This window comes from Rattus norvegicus, chromosome 15 (genome assembly GCF_036323735.1).
Source record: "Rattus norvegicus strain BN/NHsdMcwi chromosome 15, GRCr8, whole genome shotgun sequence".
Taxonomy (NCBI): Eukaryota; Metazoa; Chordata; class Mammalia; order Rodentia; family Muridae; genus Rattus; species Rattus norvegicus.
The window spans coordinates 38,260,387-38,285,446 of NC_086033.1; the positions used below are offsets into that span (position 1 = coordinate 38,260,387).

Genomic DNA, 25,060 nt, shown 5'->3' on the forward strand with positions numbered 1-25,060 from the left:
ACAACTGAAGTTGGGCACTAGCCCGCAGAGTAAACTGACTGGCACCTATCCTGCTCACTACATACTTTTAACTACATGGGAAATGTTGAAGCATAGCAAACTGTAATTAGCAAAATTGGGTAGAATTTAATCAAAATATATAAGAAACTTCCAAGGTCGGAAATCACACAAGTAAAGACCCATTTGTTCTCATTTATCTAAATAGTGTGGAGTGGGTGTCCGAGCTCTTACCAGCTGAGGCAGACACACTTGAATGCCTGAGAAGCATCACTCAGAAAGATCTTAGACTGAGATGGGGTTTTGCTCTGCTCTACAAACTGGCTTCATTTTTTAGGTTCAAGTCATCCCCCTGTCTCAGTTTTCTGGTAACTGGAGGTTTGGTTGAGTTTCTGTGTGCCTGTTTGGAGAGTGTCTTTAAGGAGTTCCTGCTCTTGGAATATGGAAGGTTTCTCTATACTGAATATAGAGAGGGCAGAGATGTGATCTTTGGGGATGCCCGAGCTCACTGTGTACCTAGTGGCTGGGTGGTCCATGATTTCCTTTCCTACTTAAATCTGTCTTAGTTTGAAGGACCTCTTACAAAACATTTAATTCTTATACAACATTCAACCATCTACAAGTTGATTTTGGAAGAAAAAAGACAAACCCTTTTCTTCTATATTTATAGAAAATAGAAACTCAAAATAATTGTATTTTCAGTATGGAAAGTGAGAATTAAGGCCAACTTTATGTATAAAGTCACATGAAATTTGGCTTACATTTCTAAACCCGGGGAAGCACCTGAGTGCTTTGTTTAGAAAGCACGCCTTCGGTTTTTGTTGTTTTTAAGTCAGAGTGGGAAGATCAGCCAAGAACTGTCTGTGACCAGGAAAGCGGGGCACCACCTGGGGTCTTCTTTCTAATGAACACTTCTATGTAGTCGATGGTCAGTGTATTTAACTTGAAACTGACTCTCAGTGCCCACTACAGTTTGAGCTCTTTGTTACATCATCCTAAGGTCTGACCCACAAAGCCAGGCAAAGGCAACCTGATGAAGAGGAAAATACATTTTTCTTTAGCATTAAGCAGCAGGCTAGATAGGAGTCTATGCCTGCCTGGTTGTCCCTTGGAAATCCAGATGGACACATTTTGATTGTCCCGTGCAAGCCTCTCCGAGAAGTTAGCATATTAACTTTGAGTTGCAATTTATTAGGTTGGTCCTCGTGGTTTCCTGATGTCCCTGGTTCTACTGTTTGATTCAGTCACAAACAAGCTGGGGACTGCTCCTTGACAGACAATGCAGGTGGCAGGCAGAAGTGACTGGCCAGGACTTGGGGATCAGGTAGAACAGTAATGACATCAAGCGCTGAAGAACTTACACAGATCAAGTCCCATCCACTTAACAATTTGGCATCTTAGGTGCAACAACAAACTAGAAGACAGGATTCCCAGCATGCCTTTCAGCCTTCTGGCTGCCACGGTCCCTTTGTCAATTGCGGTCTCTCATCTTCCTAGTGGATTATTTTCATAATTCTGACTTTCAAATCTCTATCAGAAGGGGAACCTCCATGTTTTGTACAGTCAACAGAATGTTAGCATCAAAAGTCTTCCCAGACTCCACAAAGAACCAAGGAAGACTTTCGGTTGGGTGGAGTGATGGTTAATTCTAATTGTTAGTTTGACTAGATTAAGAAGCACTTATTGCTATAATTAAGCATGCTATTGGGTGTGTCTTCGAAGGTGTTTTCAGAGAGGTTTAACTGGGAGAGAAGACCGGTGCCAACTGTGAATACTGCCACCCCATGGGGTGGCAAGAAACAGAAGCAGCCAAGCTACTTGCTGCTTTGAGCAAAAGATACCTTATGTTTTGTTTAGTTTTTTCTATTTTTAACATGGAACTTGAAACATAGAATTTCTGTTTGCCGTCCTTACCAGAGCCCACAGCACAGACACATCACGATCATTGACTGGGCACAATCCACGAACCCTCACCTGCAGCAGATGACTGCTTTGCACGAGAGCGCCAGGTCCAGAAAACTTCTGCGGACTTCAAAGGAGAGTGCGTACTTCAGGGTATGGCCGTCGATGATGAGGGCCACATCATTCTCTTTGCCCAGCAAATTTCCGAGGTCTGTGCAGTGCTGAGTGATGGCCGCCCTTGTTGCCTGGAAAAAGTGAAGAATGACAACATTTGTGGGCTTCATACAGGAAAAGGTGATCTTAAAAAGTTTCCGAAATGAGAACATGGAACATGGAAATACACCCAGTTCAACTTGGTACTGTCACTGGGCTGGCTCGCCCTCTTTGGCTGTTTGATGGTAAAACATCCTCAGAGTGAGAGTTATTCACAATGATTCCATCTGGTTGAAGTGTACAGTAAAATGAAACTCTTCTCCAACGGGATTGTCAGTCTCGTTACACATACACACATACACCTAAGTATGTGAGTGTGTGTGTGTGTGTGTGTGTGTGTGTGTGTGTATCCATTACATATAGGTCATATATTTACATATACATATATATCCATTGTATATGCATATATTATATACATGTATGCACATACACATATGTACATTATATACATGCATGCACACACATATATGTACATTATATACACATATACATATATGTGTGCACACACACATCTAATCTTTTAATGCTCTTAGAAAATGGACCTTCACAAAAGCACACATGCTTCTTTTGGGGGGAAAAGGCACTATTGGGACTTGCGTGACGAACACCAGCATTTCTCAGTTTGCATAAGATAAAGCTTTACACAGCCCAGCAGGGATGTGATATAAAAATATGTGTACATATGAAGATAAACTTCCATGTCTACTGAGAGTTTCAGATTATACTGTTGCCTCCATGTATCATGGAGATAAGGAGAGAACTGGTCATTCTCACATGAAGAACCTATCTCAGCCAATTAAACTGCCCATACCAACCAGGCCACTGCCACCAGCCTAAGCAAACACTGTGGGCTGTCTGTTGCTATGGGTAAAGCATAAGAGTCACTCCCGTAATTAATAAAAGATGTTCTTATGTGGAGGAATGAATGGGCTCGAAGAGAAGAATGCACCTTTTGGCTGATTAAACAGAAGCTTGTGTTTATTCAGAAAGCAAAAATACACTGAAATTATTCTTTCTGGACAATATATCTTTTGTCTATAAAGTTACAATTTCATGTAGTTTACCTTATGGTAACCTAAATTATGGTTTTGAAATGGTGAGTTTAACGGACAGGCATTTTTCTTGCCCTAGCTCCTGAAGCTTACTTACTGCTGCTGACGGTGAGAAGCTGCTTCCACTACCCCTCCATCCAGTTTCCATTCTCCAGAAGACTTGTAAGGACCTCACACTATGGCTGGACATCTTACCTTTTCATAAAAATCAGTATAATTTAGCTCATTCTCGTCCTAACTCCTACTTATCCTCTCCTCTCTGACACTGGGCACCTCGTAATCTCTTCAAACTCCCATTCCGTGTATAAAGTGGGGCTTAGAACACTTCCCTACATCATGATTACGAACAAGTGAGCCCACCCGCATAAGGAACTGAGCACAGGCTTGGCACACGGTTTACCCTCCGTGAAGCCCCTTGCTGTACTCCTACTGTTTGGTCATGAGGGATGTCTGATACTGAGGAAAACACACGTGAGAGCACCACTGAGCAGGCTTGGCCAGTGTAACGAGAAGTAAATAACAAAGCAATACAGTGCCAGCCAAAGTCACACTGGTCTCCATTAACGATAAGGACTTTGTGCACCTCATCCTTGGCACTTTCATTCTGAGCCGCAGACAAGCACCTTCGAAGCATCTTTAGTTATCTATGGAAACGAAGAGCTTTTCCACGTTGCCAAGACAGAGCAAGGCTGCAGGGGTCTATTCCTGCAGGGCAGGAAACCCTCCTGAGACCACAACACTGAAGGCACACCGTCCTGTTGCTACCACAGACTGCCGTCTAGCTTCCATCCCAGTGGGTGCCCATGGGCATGCTTTGGCACAAAATGGAAAAGGCTAATGAATAAAGTTCCCTGAGACAGAGAGATCATGGTTTTCACAAGAGGGCATAGCATAAATAGAGACATCAGGGAGGGAGTGGAATCAGCAAGGCAGCTTTCCTGTTTGGGCTGCTAAACTATACACTAATAGTCGTTTGTCATCACAGGTAGAAGCCCCAGCTTTGGCTGCTGAATGACTACTTGCCTGGCCGGGAGGTTCTGGGGCCAGGATACGGAGGATGTTTTCAGAACAGGAGTGAGCAGTGGGAAGATGAAGGGCAGAAGGGTGATACTATGGATTGACCGTGTCCTCAAAGTTCATGTGGAAACTTCATCTCAGTACCGCAGTTTTGAAAGGTGAGACCTAATAAGGGTCATCAGGTCACTGTCCCCAGAATGAACTGACAGAAGCATTGCACGAGTGTTTTTGTTTGTCCGTTCGTTCCTTTGTTTTTAAAATCGCTGTCTCCTTCACTCTGGCTCGTCTAATAAGGAAGACGGAGCAGGAAGACTGCGAAGGCTGCTTTTGCAATTGGATACATTTGGATACAGATCTCAGTTGAAAAGCTGATGGACCCCAGCAGATTGGTCTGTGATTAAGCCTGTGGGGTGTTTCCTTCACTGATGTTTGCGTGAGGGCATAGCTCACTGTGGGTTGTGCCGCCCCTGGGCGGGTAGTGGGGGATGCTGTAAGAACGCAGGCTGAACAAGCCATGAGGAGCGATATGGTAAGCAGCACTCTCCATGCCTTCTGCTTCAGTTTCTGCCTCCGGGCTCCTGCTTTGAGTTCCTGCCCTCACTTCTCTTGGTGATGGCGTGTGAAATGAGAGCTGTAAGCTGAAGGAACCCCTTTCCTCCTCAAGTTGCATCTGGTCATGGTGTTTTATCACCGCAATAGAAACACTAAGACAAAGACCTTTGCCAGATGTAGCCCTTAAACTAGGACTTCCCAGCCCATGCAACCATGAGCCAAATGCTTTGCTTTTGTTCACAGACCACTTAGCCTGGATATTCCGCTACAGAGCAGAAAGCGGACTAAGCCATGGTGCCTGGGAAAGCTGACTCTGAGAGGTGCACACACAACCTGCTCTCCCCTTGGTAAGCAAAAGAAAAACCTGGAAAGGTCCTGGGGTTTCCATAGCAACAGGGGCCCTGGAACAGAGAGGCACTCACATCCACTCATTTTGAGAGTCTCTTCCCATCTCACAACTCAGGAAACTAAGTCTTAACCATAGAAGGTGTTGCTTGAATACTTCCGAATGACTACATCAAAGCCCTGTTAGCAAGCAGAGCCTCAAGGAGTTCATCAGATCTCAAGGACGGAGTCCTTGTGATGGGGTTAGTGCAAGGCAATAGATCTAAGCATGCTAGCATTCTGTCCCCAACCCTTCCCTCCCCCTCTCTTCTTTCTCCTCCCCTCTCTTGTCTTCTCTCCTCCTCCCCGTCTCTTCTCCTTTTTCCTCTTCCTCACCATGTGCAGTATACAACAAAATTCGAGTCATCTGCAAACCAACATCTCATCTTGACCTTGACTTCCAAGCCCTCAGAACCATGAAGAAAATGCCTGCTTTTCTAGCCTCAGGGCCCATGGTGGTTTTGCATTAATAGGAGGAGCAGAATGAGAAACATGGTAGCTGCTGAGGTGGTGAGTGTCTGGTTCCAGTCACCACAGACAGTTGGATGAAACAACCACAACACCACAAGACCACAGTGACTGGAGAAGTGATGCCAGTACCAGGCTTAGAGTTTGGAAGAGGCCTCACAAGAGAGCATGAAAACCTCACCTACACATGCCTGCACAGTGCATGGGAGAAACCACATACATAGCAGGTTACAGAGCATGGGAGAAAGCCATGGTATTGGTCTGTTCTGTGATGTAAATGCAGCATACCTTAGTCTAGAAGTCTATAATGAACATAAATGTATTAGCTAATGGTGATAGAGGTCGAAGTTCAAGATTAAGAAGCCAGAATTTGTTGACAAGCCTTCATGTTGTGTCATTTCATAGCAGAAGGGCAATTATGGGATAGAGGGGAAGGGAGAGAGGAGAGAGGGAGGGAAGGAGGGAGGGAGGGACAGACAGAGGGAGGGAGGGAAAGAGACAGAGAGGCAGAGACAAAGAGACAGGCAGACAGAACTCAAAGCCTTAAGTTCTTTCACATGGCATTAACCCATTCACAATTATCTATCATTAGGTACCACTTCCCAACAATATTACTAAACTACCAACACATGAACTTGAAGGGGCACATTCACACAGCCTCATCCTCCAACACAGAGGGAAGCCAGGACAATGCTCCTATCATTTGAGTTGAGAACAATAATTATGTGCCTACTATGGCTTAGTGTGGGCAAAGGGTGACGAGTGGAGTTGATGACTCCATCAAGTTTGCAGGTTACTATAATCCCAGCCAACCACAGACATGAAGCAGAGCAAGGCCGTGAGGCAGGCCATAAAGATGGCGGCACACAACATTCTCAAAGGAGTGCAACAGGTCGCCTTATGTATTCTTCACTTTCGTACACTCCTCAGTTTTAAAGGAGTGTCATCTCGGTTGCACTGTAAGAATAAATAACATGAAGTGCACACAAGAATAAATAACATGAAGTGTATATGTCAGGGTTGTATTGTTTTTATTGCCTGTGTAGAATGGTAGTTACTCTGATGAGTAGGTATTGATTAGCTGCTTAAAATAGGTTTAGTTCACAAACCTATTTTATGGAACTAACATGGCTGATTACTTTGCATGACAGAAATCCATGTGTGTACCATAATCCATGTGAGAAAATTCATGGTCAATGGAAGTGAACATGAGAAACATCTTAGTTCTCTCTTTACAAGTCGAGAGGGCATCCACAATGGATGTGCAGTTTGATGCTTGGGACATCCGTAGGGTGTAATTAGGTAATGATTCTAAATATTCCTTTTTAATATCAATGGCAAGCCATATGCAGATTTTGGAGATCAGGGATCTCCTTGGTGTCATTATAGTCTAGCCAGCCTTTCAGGTACACATATTGTTGTGTTTTTCCTAAAAACTGATTGGTCCTTCAATTCCTTCTTTTCCTTTGTGGCCTGCTTGCCTGTAGTAGCGTCAGCTCACTTCCCACAGTGGTCTCTTCCCTCTCCACCACACTGCCTTTGCCCTGGAGAACTGAAACTTCTCACACATCTGCAGCTCTTCCTTCCATGTACCCTTGACTTTCTTGCGTCTGTGCCTTGGTTTTCACGCGAGTGCTCTCCACGTCTACTCAGCAATAATCTTTGATCGAACCCAGACTAGCTGAGTTCTCCACACACTTATGGAAGAATATAGGTCCCTTCGGTGCTGTTCTTGGGCGAGTCAATGGAAGGCACTGCTATTGCACACCGTGCCTTACTCTCAAGTGGGCTATGATCCCAAAGTCTATTTGTAAGGTAGTTATTGAACACTTAGAATTCTTTTCCCAAAGGAATGATGCTATGTGTTGTGGTTGGATCCCACGGTCTTTAATGCCTACTTAGCCCAGTTGCTAAAATTTATACTGTACTCCTTTTATTTTAATAAAAAAAAACCCAATTACTAAAAGTTACAATGGACTTTGCTGTTATGAGGGCCGTAGGGAGTTGAAGCAGGGGAGTTCCTTCCCTGAAGGTTAAGATGCATTCCAGCATTCTTAATTGGCACTTGCCTTCTAGGTGTTAATGTTGAACTTCATGTTTTTCAGCTTCTCATTTATGCTTTGCAATTTCATTTTCCTTGAGATTAAAAGTACACATGATCACATGCCAAAAGTGGGCAACTGCACTTACTGATTGTCCCGTAGTCATGCTTTAAGTGACTCTGATGCTGCCACAAGGCCAATGCTTGTGGATGCCTTTCCAGTGTTTAAATAAAACTATATAAAACCATATGCCACCAGCCATCTCAAGGGCTGGCTCTGCAGTTGCTCATGTATAGATGCTCCCAAACCCCATATTAATCTGATGGTCCTTGGAGCTCCAGTGAGGAGCAGACTTGCTTAACTCATGAACTGACAGGGCTCCTATCTCCAGGTCTTAATCACTTCACGTCTAATAAGCAAACCAGGAGAGTGGGATGCTGTCTGACCCTGGCTATACCCTTTCTGATCTGCAGCAACCTGGGGTCTTTCCTCAAAAATCAATCTAGTTCGGCAACTCTGCAATCCTCGGAGGCAAGAGCCCTTCCCCTCCTTGAGCTTAGTAGAGCCATAAAGGATTTCTTGGAAGCCATGGAAGTGGCAGCTGCCTTAGCTATGACTTTGATGTTCTGCAAATTCCAAGGCGATCTGAGCTGGCTATGCTGAAAGCCAAGAGGGTTCAAGTTTCAGCAGCAACAGCAGATCAACCAAACCACACTTAGTCTTTGAGGTGGAGAGTAGACCGCCTGCCTGCGAACTGACCTTGGGCAAATGAGTATCTAAGGATGACGCATGTCCTGGAGTCCATAGGCCCAGTTGTGTTTTGTTTCTGTTTTTACCATCCTGTCCTCGTCTGCCTGTGCCTTCGTGTGGGTTCTAGCCTTCCCCATCTTTTCATATCCCATTCTTCAGATCCTTCTGATTGCCCAGCTCTCCCATCTCGGGGAGATGACTTCACTGTTTCCTACCGTTCTTCCTCTGTTGTGTTTCTTCGTATTCATTTCTAAGAGAATCACACCTTCTCCACAGCACTGATGAGCGTGCTTGATGCTTTTGCACTTAGGGAACCTGATGATGCAGTGCAAATTTGGGAAACTTAATGGAAGCCCTGACACAACAAAGCCATTGTAGGTTGTCACAGTTGCCAAAGTCAACCCCAGAGCAAGGGAGCTGGACCTTCAGGCTCAGGTTGTCCGCTTTGCTTGTGTGCATGAACCTCCACGAATATCAAGTCCACCAGTACTCTGGCAAAATTTCGGTTAAATGTGTTAGATTCTGAGGCTTTCCTGGATTCTAAACACTTTAAAGAGCTAAGGTAGTGATATTACACACGCATTATTCCACCATTTTGAAAATGGTCTTTACAGGCAAGAAGTCTTTACAGGCAACACCAGGACCTCCTCACCAGGTGCGTCCAATGTGGTGCACCTCAGGTGCCCTTGGGTGCTCCTGCACTTCTGACCCCCAACTTTATACTTCCCTGGATCACTCACGCTGCCCTCCTATAGAATGTCTCTATTTCTATTTTCATTCTAAAAAGTGCTAATTCCTCAGACTAAGTCAACTCCACTTACTGAGTTCATACTATGCCATAACTCTCTACAGGGGTAGTTGAGCAAACACTGGCTGCTCTTCTAGAGGACCCAGGTCTCTCTCTCTCTCTCTCTCTCTCTCTCTCTCTCACACACACACACACACACACACACACACGCACGAGTAATAATGGCTTACAACTCTCTGTAACCCCAATCCCAGGAGATTCAATGCCCTCTTCTGGCATGCTGTACACACATGGTGGTGCACAGATAATACACTCAAGCTGAACACTCATACTCACACAGTAATAAAATACACTCAAAACCACAAAGTAGGAGTTGGGGATTTAGCTCAGTGGTAGAGCACTTGCCTAGCAAGCTCTTCCTGCTGAACATTTGGGCTGTCATCCCTCCATGTTGACCACCATGAGGAAGGCAGTTTCCTCACATGGTGCTTCCGCATGAGCATGGCGTCCTGCCTCCTCATCAGAGGTCCAAAACCTACTGACCAAGCAGCCATGCAGAGAAACTTCAGAACTGTAAGTCAAAACAGACTTTCTCTTTTAAGTTGTTTATTTCTGTATTCTGCCACAGTAACAGAAAGTCTACCGAGACCCAAAGCAAGGGCATTTCTAACTTTACAGAAACTGTGAGGCTTTTCCAAAGTGGGTATGCTGCTTTGGGCCCCAGTCAATCATGTGTGAGGCTCCCACTGACTCTTTACCAAAACACAGATGCAGCATACAGTCTTTGCGGTTCCAGGTTATGTGGTGTTACAATTAGTGGCCGGTTTTACTTTGCATTTCTAAGATAATAAGTGATGAATATTTCTTAGGGTCTTACATTTTAATTGAAAACGAAATAGTATATGTTTATTGTATACATTCTTTTTGATATTTAATGTAACAGAAGTCTTAAGCTAGTAGTTATTATTTCTGGATTTCATTTAACACTCACTGAAGTGAGTAGATTTCTTTTTGCTGATATTTCAAGAACTAAGGAAGAATCATGAATTAGCCCACTGAGGCCATTTTTGTGTATAGTATTTACTGTACATGCAGGCCCATGTTAAGAGACTCACTGCATGGCTAATGGGAAGCCCTATTTTTAAATTCTCCCTCCCCTCCTCCTTCTCATCTCAAATCTCTCTGAAAATAATTCTCATTTTCCTAAAGAGACACTCTAGACAACACTCAGAGGAGAGATTTGGGAAGTGGTAAATGAAAGAAAATTGTCATGACTGCTCGTAAATTAGCAAAGAGAAGCTGGCTACTTACTGACTTGGGTTTAGAGCCTACAGACTTTGACAACCACTCTGTTCATTGAAGGAAAATGTGACCAGCATTTGACACCACTCAAACCACTGAGTTTAAAAGACAATCCCTAAAAATATGCACTTCATTTCCCAAGGGATATTAATAGCAAGCTTAATACACTTCATTTGTTTCCTTCTCCCAAACTAGATTATTCATTTTAGACCCGTGAATCCTCTTGCAGAGGACGCAAACGTGCTCTTGAATTGCTTGTGTAATAAGGTCTCAAAAACAACTTACACGGTTTAAGGAGCATTTCAATTTGAATTTGGGCTGTGGATCCTTTAAGCGATTCTTTAAAAAAAAAAGTGAAATTCTTTATAGGGAAACATTTCCTACAGGCCAATTATTTTAAGGAGCGACCCTTCTGCAAGGAAGATGTGACAGTGGCACATGAGAGCTGTCACTCAGAGTAAGTTGACCCCTATTCGAGTGATACTTGACCCACAGTTGGCACGTGGTGACTCACCTGCCATATTTAGCATCTTCACACTGGGCAAGAATGGCTTTGCTAAGAACTTCTGCATAACCATCAAGGTCTTCAGCTTTTAGGGTTAAGACTTATACCTGTAACCTGTCCATTACAATCATGAAATGGTTCTGCATTAGCATTTGTGGATAATGACATTGCCCTTGATTCCCAGGGGAAGTTCAAGCCCCCGAATCAAACACAAGGGTCAAATTTATAAAGGAAACTGCTGTGGACGCTGCTCTCTGGGCAACTCCAGTTTGTACAGGGTTCTCCAGGCACCGCATAACTGAGCAGGTCAGGTATATTTCAGCCAAGAGAGCACTAGAAATCACATTACTGTCTGCATGTATGTAATGCAAGAGAACACGTGCTAATGTCTGCCAGGACCGATGAACTGCACATCCAAGGAAGCACCCTGTGTATCAGTGGCTGACAGCCCTGCTTCATGTTAAAGCCTGTTTCCCACATCACCTGTGCTAGCTTTCTGATGCTGTGCCTAAGTATCCAACCTTCTTCAGCTCCTGCCCACTGCGGACTAAAACTTTTAACTCCATTATGTCAAAAAAGGCCTTCTCTAGATCTCAAAGCCAGTGAGTGGCGTTGTGCTACTATAAGTTTATAAGTAAGACCAAACAAATAGGCAAATGCATAGAGAAGATTTTCTCATTTCTTCTGGAGTACCCTCCGCTCAAGACAGACTAAGGACAGAGACCCAGTGACATACATTTGTGGCCTGCAGGTTGCCCTGGTGGTACAGAGGCAATCACCATTTGAAGCAGGTGGCTAGGGCGTGGACCTTTGGGCACCCCATTCGTTTTCCTACACGGGCAGCAGAGTGGAGACAATGGGGGTAGATACTGGTGCTAAAAGAGAAGTTGTGTTTTGTCAACAGGGGCCGATGATACATGTAAAATCCTAGGACATAGAGAGTCCCAGAGACAGACAAGTGAACAAAGAAGTCAAATCCCTGTGTATCTGTCTGTGCAGACAGGGAAGCCACAGACCTGAAAGGAAGGAGAACTTCAGGTCAGAGGAACAAGATACTATACTGTGGGGGTCTCGTAGATATGGAGGAGGCCTTGGATTTACCCAGAGCCTTAAACCTGCAGAGGCTCTCATATGTGAAAGTACAATATTCACACAGTATCCCCATCCACAATGTGAAGGCTAAACTGCCATAGGGTTAGACAGATCTGTGTTGAGGCTTCTGGGGATGCGTGTCTAGCTCTGTGAAAAGACAGAAAGCCAAGAATGCATTTAAAAGTTGGGTGTGCTTTTGTGAGAGTCCCATCACTCAGACACAATCCCAGGTGTGAGGCCAGCACAGGTTGCTTATCAAGTCCTTGCCAGGTCTCAAAATGAACAAGGGAGAGAGGAGAGGGAGAGGGAGGAAGAGAGGGAGGGGAAGAGGGAGAGGGAGAAGGAGGGGGAGAGGAAGTGGAAGAGGGAGAGGGAGGGAAAGAGGGAGGGGGAAAGGGAGGGAGGAAGGGGGGAGCAGGGGAAGAACTGAGGGCACCAGAGTGAGTGTGAGAGAGAAACATGCGTAGGGAAAAGAAGAAACAGTATTTGGTAAAGCATCAGAGGATGGAGAGGAGGAGGGGATAGGCCACAACCCACACAGATAGAAGCCTTCTGCCACTGGGAATAGAGCAGATGCAGAAAGGGATGGAGGGCGTTTGTGACTGGGGATCAAGGCTGGTGCTGCTTGAGGGTTGATGTCACTTACATTTGCAGCCAGGTTACACTGAGAGGGCCCGTGAGCAGACCATGCAGTCAGGAAGCCTCTTCAGGCCTGGACCGTGCTCCCCAGATGCCCTGTAAGGAAGCTGCACAGCCAGGAAAAAGTCTGCCCACAAGGACACCCTATGAGTGTCAATAAATTCCAACTGGACATCTAGCAGCTGTCACTGTGTGGATCACGTAACCTTTCAATTGGCACTTGAGAAGAAAAAGGAACCTCTTGAGTTATTTCTTACCATGCTCCCTGGTCAAAAACCCAACAAGCAAATCACCTAGCCCAGAGCAGGTGCTGAAAACAGAGAAAGCTACCCCTCCTTTGGGGAATATTCGCTGCTGCCTGAACTCTGACCTTACCAGAGCAGCTGCTGTTCGTTCTCTCTCTCTCTCTCTCTCTCTCTCTCTCTCTCTCTCTCTCTCTCTCTCTCTCTCTCTCCCCCTCTCTCTCTCCCTCTCCCTCCCCCTCTCCCTCTCTCCACTCTTATTTGTATCTACATTGTGACAATGGCCTTCTACCAAAACCTGGAAAAGCATTTGGAGCATGGGCCCAGCCATGATGACACACTAGCAGAACACAGGGCTCTGCTCTCGAGGTGATTGAGCACACAGACATCACAGAAATGCCCCGGAACAATGCACAGGCTGCGGGTACTGCAGGAAACACGCTTGCACCTTAGAAAGCTGAAGTGGGGAAGAAGACACACACAGAGGCCTTGATGCAGACGGTTGAAACTGGGTCAGGGCCCAAAGTGCAAAGGTCACTCACTCTAAGGAGCACAGAGGTCCTTGACTATTGATTTGAGTGCTCAGGAAAGAAAACCATTAGGCTGGGCGGAGGATAACTATTCATCCTATGTTATAGGGAAAAATGTGTTTTATCCAAGATTTAAAAGACAGGGTTCTTACAAAAACTGATATCCAGATTCTCTTGAAACATTATCCTCCCTGGGAGCCAGTTCCTGCAAGTCACAGTCTGCTTGTCTCAGAGTAACATTCCTAAGTGGTGGTGGCCCTTTGTCTCAAAGTCCCCGTTCTTTCTATTGCAGGCCCACTGGCTACTGGCAATGCACTGGTTTGCACAGAGGCAGCAGGCTGCTGGCATGAAGACATGGGCCCACATGGGGGTGGAGGGGGCACTGCTTCTCTGTGTTTGTGCCTGTAGGTTGGTGTCACACTTGCTCATTTTGGAAACACTGTGTCCTTCTATTTCTGACTGGACAAAAATTGTCTGCAGACACTGGGTGTGTTACAAAGACTCCAAATATCTCTTGGGGAAACCACAGATTGTTTCAAACACACACATACACACACACACACACACACACACACACACACACAGAGAGAGAGAGAGAGAGAGAGAGAGAGAGAGAGACCTTGTTTTTTATTCCACCCAATGGATGAAGGCTCAGTTATACTAGTAATTTTTTACAAAACATCCAAGTACCCAGATTTAAAAACCAAAAACATATCTGAAGAAATAATTTTTCTGAGGCATATTAAATTGCCTTCTATAGAATTTACCTTATACATGCACAGAAACACCCCTGAACACAAACGTATATAAGCATGCACACACACTCATGTAAGGGCACACCGACATAAATACATACAGATATACACACATGCACAGACACATGCATATACACAAACACATACATTCATGCAAACAAACATACACACATGCATATAGACATATGCACATAAACAAATACATAGAAACCCACAGACACATACATGCATATACACTCAAATTCAGACAGACAGACACACACACACACACACACACACACACACACACAGAGAGAGAGAGAGAGAGAGAGAGAGAGAGAGAGAGAGAGAGAGACATGACATTTCAAGTAGCCAGAATTTCTATAGGAAAAAAAATAAGACATCAGTTTTTCTATTTTTAATTTTAAATATAATAGTAAAGTAATGGAGCCAGCAACTTCTAACATGCCTGAAAATTTTCTTTTTCCTGTTTGCAGTTCTAGGCTCCCAAGACTTAATACCAAAACTCATGAGAAAGGGACGAATGATTATTATTCTAGGGAGGAAATGCATGCTTGCATACAACTACATATAAGTCCAGCCTGCTGTACAAAGGGCAGAGACACAACTCTCTCTGTGTACGAAACTCTGTACTCTGACATGGGTGTCTGGGAAGACACATCAGCCATCCAGATAGTCACATACACAGGTCCATGAAAATATGTGTATATTTAATGTATGTGTGTTTTTAATGAACAAGTCAAATCTGAAATTATTTTCACAAACTTTAGACTTTAGCTCCATATTTACGAAGCTGTTTCGTGGAAGAGATAGTCAGGTCCTGGGAATGTAGACATCACACCCCTCCCCCAACTGCCAGGGCTCACTTTATACCAGAATAGACAAAGGCTAAATATTGTTCACCATCCAGCCCTTGGCTAGCATCTGTGAGGCCTTGGGTTTCACCACAGCACCACAGAGAAACAAAGACAAAAGGGACAAGGAAATAGCTTCTCTATCTCATTCTGTTTTGTTTTTAAGAATGATAGAAATGGAAGAGAAGTGAGGAGCCAGGAGCAGGAGGGAACCCCTGGGACAACAGAAGTTGTACTCTTTTTAGTGAGGGGTGATTGAGGCAAGAGTTTCAATGTAGCTTTTTTCTATGCAGATCAGGCTGACCTTGAACTCACAGAGATCCACCTGCCTCTGCCTTTGCCTCTGGTGTGCTGGGATGCCTTTAAAAGAAGGGGCATTCAGGCAAACCAAATGGAATGGCACCCAGGCACACACAAGGGCAGGCCAGCTAAGAAGGTCTGCTCCAATCATCCAAAGCACAACATATCCCAAACCGAGCTCCTCGTTCCTTCCCTGAGGCCAGCTATGCAACGGGCTCAACCCTACCACCTCCACTCCACTACCCACCATCATGCCAAACAGCCTCTGTATCACCTGACCATCCCCAAACCACTATGCCACCTGGTCACAGTATCCACAGACCACTATACCCCCAACCCCAATACCACGTAATCACTATGCCCCATGAGCAGCTCAGACAGAAGCAACAGCAGGATACTAGAGTGCAAGGTTGCAGTCACAACGGGAGGTTCTAGCACAAGAAACCTGCACTTTGGGCTGGAGACATGGCTCAGTGGTTAAGAGCACTGACTGCTTTTCCAGAGGTCCTGAGTTCAATTCCCACAAACCATAAAAGATGGTGGCTCACAACCACCCATAAGGGGATCTGATGCCTTCTTCATACATGCAGACAGAGTACTCATACACACAAAATACATAAGTAAATCTGAAAGAAAGAAGGAGATTCAGATCCCGGCCCGCAGCAGCTCTCTGCTCCCAGACCCGGTGAGAGAGAGACCCAACCGCCTGGTCAGGTGGGCACTCCTGAGGCTGCAGAGCGGAAGAGACCACCAACACTGCTCACCCCTGCCCACATCCCTGGCCCAAGAGGAAACTGTATAAGGCCTCTGGGCTCCCGTGGGGGAGGGCCCAGGAGCGGCAGGACCCCTGCCTGAGACACCGCCGGACCCTGAAGGAAACAGACCGGATAAACAGTTCTCTGCACCCAAATCCCGTGGGAGGGAGAGCTAAACCTTCAGAGAGGCAGACAGGCCTGGGAAACCAGAAGAGACTGCTCCCTGCACACACATCTCGGACGCCAGAGGAAAAAGCCAAAGACCATCTGGAACCCTGGTGCACTGAAGCTCCCAGAAGGGGCGGCACAGGTCTTCCTGGTTGCTGCCGCTGCAGAGAGCCCCTGGACAGCACCCCACGAGCAAACCTGAGCCTCGGGACCACAGGTAAGACCAAATTTTCTGCTGCAAGAAAGCTGCCTGGTGAACTCAAGACACAGGCCCACAGGAACAGCTGAAGACCTGTAGAGAGGAAAAACTACACGCCCGAAAGCAGAACACTCTGTCCCCATAACTGACTGAAAGAGAGGAAAACAGGTCTACAGCACTCCTGACACACAGGCTTATAGGACAGTCTAGCCACTGTCAGAAATAGCAGAACAAAGTAACACTAGAGATAATCTGATGGCGAGAGGCAAGCGCAGGAACCCAAGCAACAGAAACCAAGACTACATGCCATCATCGGAGCCCAATTCTCCCACCAAAACAAACATGGAATATCCAAACACACCAGAAAAGCAAGATCTAGTTTCAAAATCATATTTGATCATGATGCTGGAGGACTTCAGGAAAGACCTGAACACACTTAGGGAGGCACAGGAAAACATTAATAAACAAGTAAAAGCCTACAGAGAGGAATCGCAAAAATCCCTGAAAGAATTCCAGGAAAACACAATCAAACAGTTGAAGGAATTAAAAATGGAAATAGAAGCAATCAAGAAAGAACACATGGAAACAACCCTGGATATAGAAAACCAAAAGAAGAGACAAGGAGCTGTAGATACAAGCTTCACCAACAGAATACAAGAGATGGAAGAGAGAATATCAGGAGCAGAAGATTCCATAGAAATCATTGACTCAACTGTCAAAGATAATGTAAAGCGGAAAAAGCTACTGGTCCAAAACATACAGGAAATCCAGGACTCAATGAGAAGATCAAACCTAAGGATAATAGGTATAGAAGAGAGTGAAGACTCCCAGCTCAAAGGACCAGTAAATATCTTCAACAAAATCATAGAAGAAAACTTCCCTAACCTAAAAAAAGAGATACCCATAGACGTACAGGAAGCCTACAGAACTCCAAATAGATTGGACCAGAAAAGAAACACCTCCCGTCACATAATTGTCAAAACACCAAACGCACAAAATAAAGAAAGATTATTAAAAGCAGTAAGGGAAAAAGGTCAAGTAACATATAAAGGGAGACCTATCAGAATCACACCAGACTTCTCGCCAGAAACTATGAAGGCCAGAAGATCCTGGACTGATGTTATACAGACCCTAAGAGAACACAAATGCCAGCCCAGATTACTGTATCCAGCAAAACTCTCAATTAACATTGATGGAGAAACCAAGATATTCCATGACAAAACCAAATTTACACAATATCTTTCTACAAATCCAGCACTACAAAGGATAATAAATGGTAAAGCCCAACATAAGGAGGCAAGCTATACCCTAGAAGAAGCAAGAAACTAATCGTCTTGGCAACAAAACAAAGAGAATGAAAGCACACAAACATAACCTCACATCAAATATGAATATAACGGGAAGCAATAATCACTATTCCTTAATATCTCTCAATATCAATGGCCTCAACTCCCCAATAAAAAGACATAGATTAACAAACTGGATACGCAACGAGGACCCTGCATTCTGCTGCCTACAGGAAACACACCTCAGAGACAAAGACAGACACTACCTCAGAGTGAAAGGCTGGAAAACAACTTTCCAAGCAAATGGTCAGAAGAAGCAAGCTGGAGTAGCCATTCTAATATCAAATAAAATCAATTTCCAACTAAAAGTCATCAAAAAAGATAAGGAAGGACACTTCATATTCATCAAAGGAAAAATCAACCAAGATGAACTCTCAATCCTAAATATCTATGCCCCAAATACAAGGGCACCTACATATGTAAAAGAAACCTTACTAAAGCTCAAAACACACATTGCACCTCACACAATAATAGTGGGAGATTTCAACACCCCACTCTCATCAATGGACAGATCACGGAAACAGAAATTAAACAGTGATGTAGACAGACTAAGAGAAGTCATGAGCCAAATGGACTTAACGGATATTTATAGAACATTCTATCCTAAAGCAAAAGGATATACCTTCTTCTCAGCTCCTCATGGTACTTTCTCCAAAATTGACCATATAATTGGTCAAAAAACGGGCCTCAACAGGTACAGAAAGATAGAAATAATCCCATGCGTGCTATCGGACCACCACGGCCTAAAACTGGTCTTCAATAACAATAAGGGAAGAATGCCCACATATACGTGGAAATTGAACAATGCTCTACTCAATGATAACCTGGTCAAGGAAGAAATAAAGAAAGAAATTAAAAACTTTTTAGAATTTAATGAAAATGAAGATACAACATACTCAAACTTATGGGACACAATGAAAGCTGTGCTAAGAGGAAAACTCATAGCGCTGAGTGCCTGCAGAAAGAAACAGGAAAGAGCATATGTCAGCAGCTTGACAGCACACCTAAAAGCTCTAGAACAAAAAGAAGCAAATACACCCAGGAGGAGTAGAAGGCAGGAAATAATCAAACTCAGAGCTGAAATCAACCAAGTAGAAACAAAAAGGACCATAGAAAGAATCAACAGAACCAAAAGTTGGTTCTTTGAGAAAATCAACAAGATAGATAAACCCTTAGCCAGACTAACGAGAGGACACAGAGAGTGTGTCCAAATTAACAAAATCAGAAATGAAAAGGGAGACATAACTACAGATTCGGAGGAAATTCAAAAAATCATCAGATCTTACTATAAAAACCTATATTCAACAAAATTTGAAAATCTTCAGGAAATGGACAATTTCCTAGACAGATACCAGGTATCGAAGTTAAATCAGGAACAGATAAACCAGTTAAACAACCCCATAACTCCTAAGGAAATAGAAGCAGTCATTAAAGGTCTCCCAACCAAAAAGAGCCCAGGTCCACACGGGTTTAGTGCAGAATTCTATCAAACCTTCATGGAAGACCTCATACCAATATTATCCAAACTATTCCACAAAATTGAAACAGATGGAGCCCTACCGAATTCCTTCTATGAAGCCACAATTACTCTTATACCTAAACCACACAAAGACACAACAAAGAAAGAGAACTTCAGACCAATTTCCCTTATGAATATCGACGCAAAAATACTCAATAAAATTCTGGCAAACCGAATTCAAGAGCACATCAAAACAATCATCCACCATGATCAAGTAGGCTTCATCCCAGGCATGCAGGGATGGTTTAATATACGGAAAACCATCAACGTGATCCATTATATAAACAAACTGAAAGAACAGAACCACATGATCATTTCATTAGATGCTGAGAAAGCATTTGACAAAATTCAACACCCCTTCATGATAAAAGTCCTGGAAAGAATAGGAATTCAAGGCCCATACCTAAACATAGTAAAAGCCATATACAGCAAACCAGTTGCTAACATTAAACTAAATGGAGAGAAACTTGAAGCAATCCCACTAAAATCAGGGACTAGACAAGGCTGCCCACTCTCTCCCTACTTATTCAATATAGTTCTTGAAGTTCTAGCCAGAGCAATCAGACAACAAAAGGAGATCAAAGGGATACAGATCGGAAAAGAAGAGGTCAAAATATCACTATTTGCAGATGACATGATAGTATATTTAAGTGATCCCAAAAGTTCCACCAGAGAACTACTAAAGCTGATAAACAACTTCAGCAAAGTGGCTGGGTATAAAATTAACTCAAATAAATCAGTTGCCTTCCTCTATACAAAAGAGAAACAAGCCGAGAAAGAAATTAGGGAAACGACACCCTTCATAATAGACCCAAATAATATAAAGTACCTCGGTGTGACTTTAACCAAGCAAGTAAAAGATCTGTACAATAAGAACTTCAAGACACTGAGGAAAGAAATTGAAGAAGACCTCAGAAGATGGAAAGATCTCCCATGCTCATGGATTGGCAGGATTAATATGGTAAAAATGGCCATTTTACCAAAAGCAATCTACAGATTCAATGCAATCCCCATCAAAATACCAATCCAATTCTTCAAAGAGTTAGACAGAACAATTTGCAAATTCATCTGGAATAACAAAAAACCCAGGATAGCTAAAGCTATCCTCAACAATAAAAGGACTTCAGGGGGAATCACTATCCCTGAACTCAAGCAGTATTACAGAGCAATAGTGATAAAAACTGCATGGTATTGGTACAGAGACAGACAGATAGACCAATGGAATAGAATTGAAGACCCAGAAATGAACCCACACACCTATGGTCACTTGATTTTTGACAAAGGAGCCAAAACCATCCAATGGAAAAAAGATAGTATTTTCAGCAAATGGTGCTGGTTCAACTGGAGGGCAACATGTAGAAGAATGCAGATCGATCCATCCTTATCACCCTGTACAAAGCTTAAGTCCAAGTGGATCAAGGACCTCCACATCAAACCAGACACACTCAAACTAATAGAAGAAAAACTAGGGAAGCATCTGGAACACATGGGCACTGGAAAAAATTTCCTGAACAAAACACCAATGGCTTATGCTCTAAGATCAAGAATTGACAAATGGGATCTCATAAAACTGCAAAGCTTCTGTAAGGCAAAGGACACTGTGGTTTGGACAAAACGGCAACCAACAGATTGGGAAAAGATCTTTACCAATCCTACAACAGATAGAGGCCTTATTTCCAAAATATACAAAGAACTCAAGAAGTTAGACCGCAGGGAAACAAATAACCCTATTAAAAAATGGGGTTCAGAGCTAAACAAAGAATTCACAGCTGAGGAATGCCGAATGGCTGAGAAACACCTAAAGAAATGTTCAACATCTTTAGTCATAAGGGAAATGCAAATCAAAACAACCCTGAGATTTCACCTCACACCAGTGCGATTGGCTAAGATCAAAAACTCAGGTGACAGCAGATGCTGGCGAGGATGTGGAGAAAGAGGAACACTCCTCCATTGTTGGTGGGATTGCAGACTGGTAAAACCATTCTGGAAATCAGTCTGGAGGTTCCTCAGAAAATTGGACATTGAACTGCCTGATGATCCAGCTATACCTCTCTTGGGCATATACCCAAAAGATGCCTCAACATATAAAAGAGACACGTGCTCCACTATGTTCATCGCAGCCTTATTTATAATAGCCAGAAGCTGGAAAGAACCCAGATGCCCTTCAACAGAGGAATGGATACAGAAAATGTGGTACATCTACACAATGGAATATTACTCAGCTATCAAAAACAACGAGTTTATGAAATTCGTAGGCAAATGGTTGGAACTGGAAAATATCATCCTGAGTGAGCTAACCCAATCACAGAAAGACATACATGGTATGCACTCATTGATAAGTGGCTATTAGCCCAAATGCTTGAATTACCCTAGATCCCTAGAACAAACGAAACTCAAGACGGATGATCAAAATGTGAATGCTTCACTCCTTCTTTAAATGAGGAAAAAGAATACCCTTGGCAGGGAAGGGAGAGGCAAAGATTAAAACAGAGACTGAAGGAACACCCATTCAGAGCCTGCCCCACATGTGGCCCATACATATACAGCCACCCAATTAGACAAGATGGATGAAGCAAAGAAGTGCAGACCGACAGGAGCCGGATGTAGATCGCTCCTGAGAGACACAGCCAGAATACAGCAATATAGAGGCGAATGCCAGCAGCAAACCACTGAACTGAGAATAGGTCCCCTATTGAAGGAATCAGAGAAAGAACTGGAAGAGCTTGAAGGGGCTCGAGACCCCAAAAGTACAACAATGCCAAGCAACCAGAGCTTCCAGGGACTAAGCCACTACCTAAAGACTATACATGGACTGACCCTGGACTCTGACCCCATAGGTAGCAATGAATATCCTAGTAAGAGCACCAGTGGAAGGGGAAGCCCTGGGTCCTGCTAAGACTGAACCCACAGTGAACTAGTCTATGGGGGGAGGGCGGCAATGGGGGGAGGGTTGGGAGGGGAACACCCATAAGGAAGGGGAGGGGGGAGGGGGATGTTTGCCCGGAAACCGGGAAAGGGAATAACACTCGAAATGTATATAAGAAATACTCAAGTTAATACAAAAAAAAAAAAAAGAATAAAACACATACCTGTAAGTGCCTCCAAAAAGACACACCAGAGAGTATACACTAGTACCTTGACAGCACACCTGAAAGCTCTAGAACAAAAAGAAGCAAATACACCCAGGAGGAGTAGAAGGCAGAAAATAATCAAACTCAGAGCTGAAATCAACCAAGTAGAAAGAAAAAGAACTATACAAAGAATCAACAAAACCAAAAAAAAAAAAAAAAAAAAAAAAAAAAGAAGGCGATTCAGAGAGAGAGAGAGAGAGAGAGAGAGAGAGAGAGAGAATGAATATGAGAGAGAGAGAGAATGAGAAGAGTCTTATATTTCTGAATCCTATCAGAAAAATATCTAGGAATCAGTCCAAGGGTGCTTCTCATTTGTATAGCTGGGCTTCCCTCTAGTCTGACTTTAAATACCATCTACAGGTTAACATTCTCATATTTCTGTCTCTAGGAACAAACTTTCCTCCCAACTCCAGCTCCAACCATCTTAGTGTCTCTCCACATAGGTGGGCACCTGAGTTCTTGATTCCCTCCACCACCAGCCTTCCCCTACCTGTCACAGATAAGGAACATCAGCACAATCACTTTAGTATGCATCCCTGAGCACACCTCTCCAGGCCACTACAAGCTCCCAGTACCCTCATCTGAACCATCAAGTTTCCTGCTTCCTTGATGTCACCTGAGGACTTTATCTTTGTGTGAAATCACCCCCTTCCTTCCTTTTCTGGGTCCTTATTTGTCTGGTCACTCCTGCTCTTCATAGTGTGGATACTATGGCCCAACTTCTAGTTCAACATGGTTATTTGCTGGAATCTTCTCTCACTGCTTGCCTTCCCCATCAAATATCAAGTCCTGGGTACATGCAACTTCTTGGTAATTCTCTCGCTATTTTTCTTCAACAAACATCCCAAAGTCATGGAATATGTTCAGATTCTCCAGGAATGAATGGAAGGTTTAGTAGACATAGAAACTGGAAGTAAGGAGTCAGGTTCAGAGACCAAAATAATCCCCAGTATCTACTAAGGCCAGGGCTGAGTGAGAGGTAGACCAGAGACACACAGCACAGAGGCAGAGATCCACCAGAGCCCACACAGAGGGTCAAGGTCAGGGTCTGTTAAAGGAGACACCTGAAAACCTTCTCTCAGAGCAATGGAGAAGGCCAGCACACAGAGAGGTAATGGGGAGTGAGAAGGGCTGCAGCATCTCAAAGAGGCATGTAACTGTATTTATTACTGCTTCCTTCCTGGGAATGACTAAAGGACACAACGGTCTTCAGGCAGTATTTTCAGGGTTAAAATTGTTCCTAAATTTAATAAGTCCCATAAGAGCTCATCTCCCTGTATCCTATGTATCTCTTTCTATGAAGGCTGTCAGGCCATACACTATTGGCTCCACACAATGTAGAGGAAGGCCGCACCGGAAGGAATGTGTGGAAAACGAAGGCTTGCATAAAACCAGCTCCTACTGCACACAACTGTACAGAAGAGAAGAGCGCTAGTCTTTTGCCCCAGACTTGCATTCAATGGGCTCTAACTTAAGCCCAGAGCTGACCTTTTCTTTAAATAGATTTTCCTGGAGTGGAGGGAAGAAAACATTGATTCATCCAAGACTCCTGAACGACCTACTGTTCATGTTACTTGAAATAAAGTCTGCTTTAAATCAGAATTCTTGAGACACAGAAATAAATATACCAAGAGGTTTCTAATTTGGGGCTTTCACCAATAGATTATTTTCATTCACAACAGTGGGCAAACCCGATACCACCTTCCAGAAAGGCTGTCTGTGGAGTTCCTGGCGGAACAGATCAGAGGAGCCCACCTCTGACTTCAGCTTGTCTCAAGATTGACACTTTCCATTGAAAGAGCTAGACATGTGTGTGAAAGGAAGATACTTTTCAGACCATTCCGAAGCCCATGTTAATTTAGCCACATTTGGGCAACAGGGGAGACCTCTAGACATGTTTCCAGAGAGTCAGAGCATGGTGGCACCAAGTCTCCAGCACTTGGGTTGCCCGTAGAGCAAACTCACAGCCCACAGTCTACCTAGTCTGCGGAAGTCAGTCATTAACATTGATGCCTCGGCCTCAAGGCCCGATGGGTAAAGAATGTCATGAACATAAGACCTCTCAAGCCTTTTGGACACTTCACTGTTTTAAGTCACTGTGAAACAGTTGACGAAACCAAGGAGAGAATAAACCTACTAAAAGTCCTGGTTTGTCTTCGAGAAGAACCACAGCACTTGGCAGAGTCCACAGGAAACGAGCCAGTGTATCAGGCAAGAAATAAGGTGTGGCTGGGACATTAAAGGACATGACCTCACCTGCAGAGCACCTGTCTTACCTGGCGCCATCTGAACAGAACTGCGTTGCAGGCTAAGTGTGACCTGTTGGTCCCCAATCAGACACAAAGCCAGACGTGGAAAAGGATGGGTCAGGTCACATTCTCTCAGGACTCTGAACACTTCAACACATGTCCACAGAAGCTGCCATCTGTAATCTGCATTTGCTTCCCCTCCCACCCCGGCTGGAGGAGATTAATGGCACCAGGCAGCTCGGCTGAGGTGGGGACTCTTTATCTACCGGTATTCACGTCGCAGTTCTACTGATGAGCAAACCACAGCTGCACGGCTTAAAACAAGGAGTGAGCCCACAGACGCGTGTGC

At 44.0% G+C, this 25,060-nt stretch overlaps 1 protein-coding gene across 15 annotated transcripts in view; it reads right to left on the minus strand.

Annotated features, from left to right (window-relative positions):
* The window catches only part of Atp8a2 (ATPase phospholipid transporting 8A2), a 532,902-nt gene that overhangs the window by 266,880 nt on the left and 240,962 nt on the right, over positions 1 to 25,060 (minus strand). For all 15 annotated transcript variants that reach the window (XM_039093999.2, XM_039093996.2, XM_039093997.2 and 12 more), the window contains one exon: positions 1,972 to 2,144. In XM_039093999.2, coding sequence (XP_038949927.1) covers positions 1,972 to 2,144 — 173 coding nt within the window. The remainder of the gene's footprint in view (positions 1 to 1,971; positions 2,145 to 25,060) is intronic.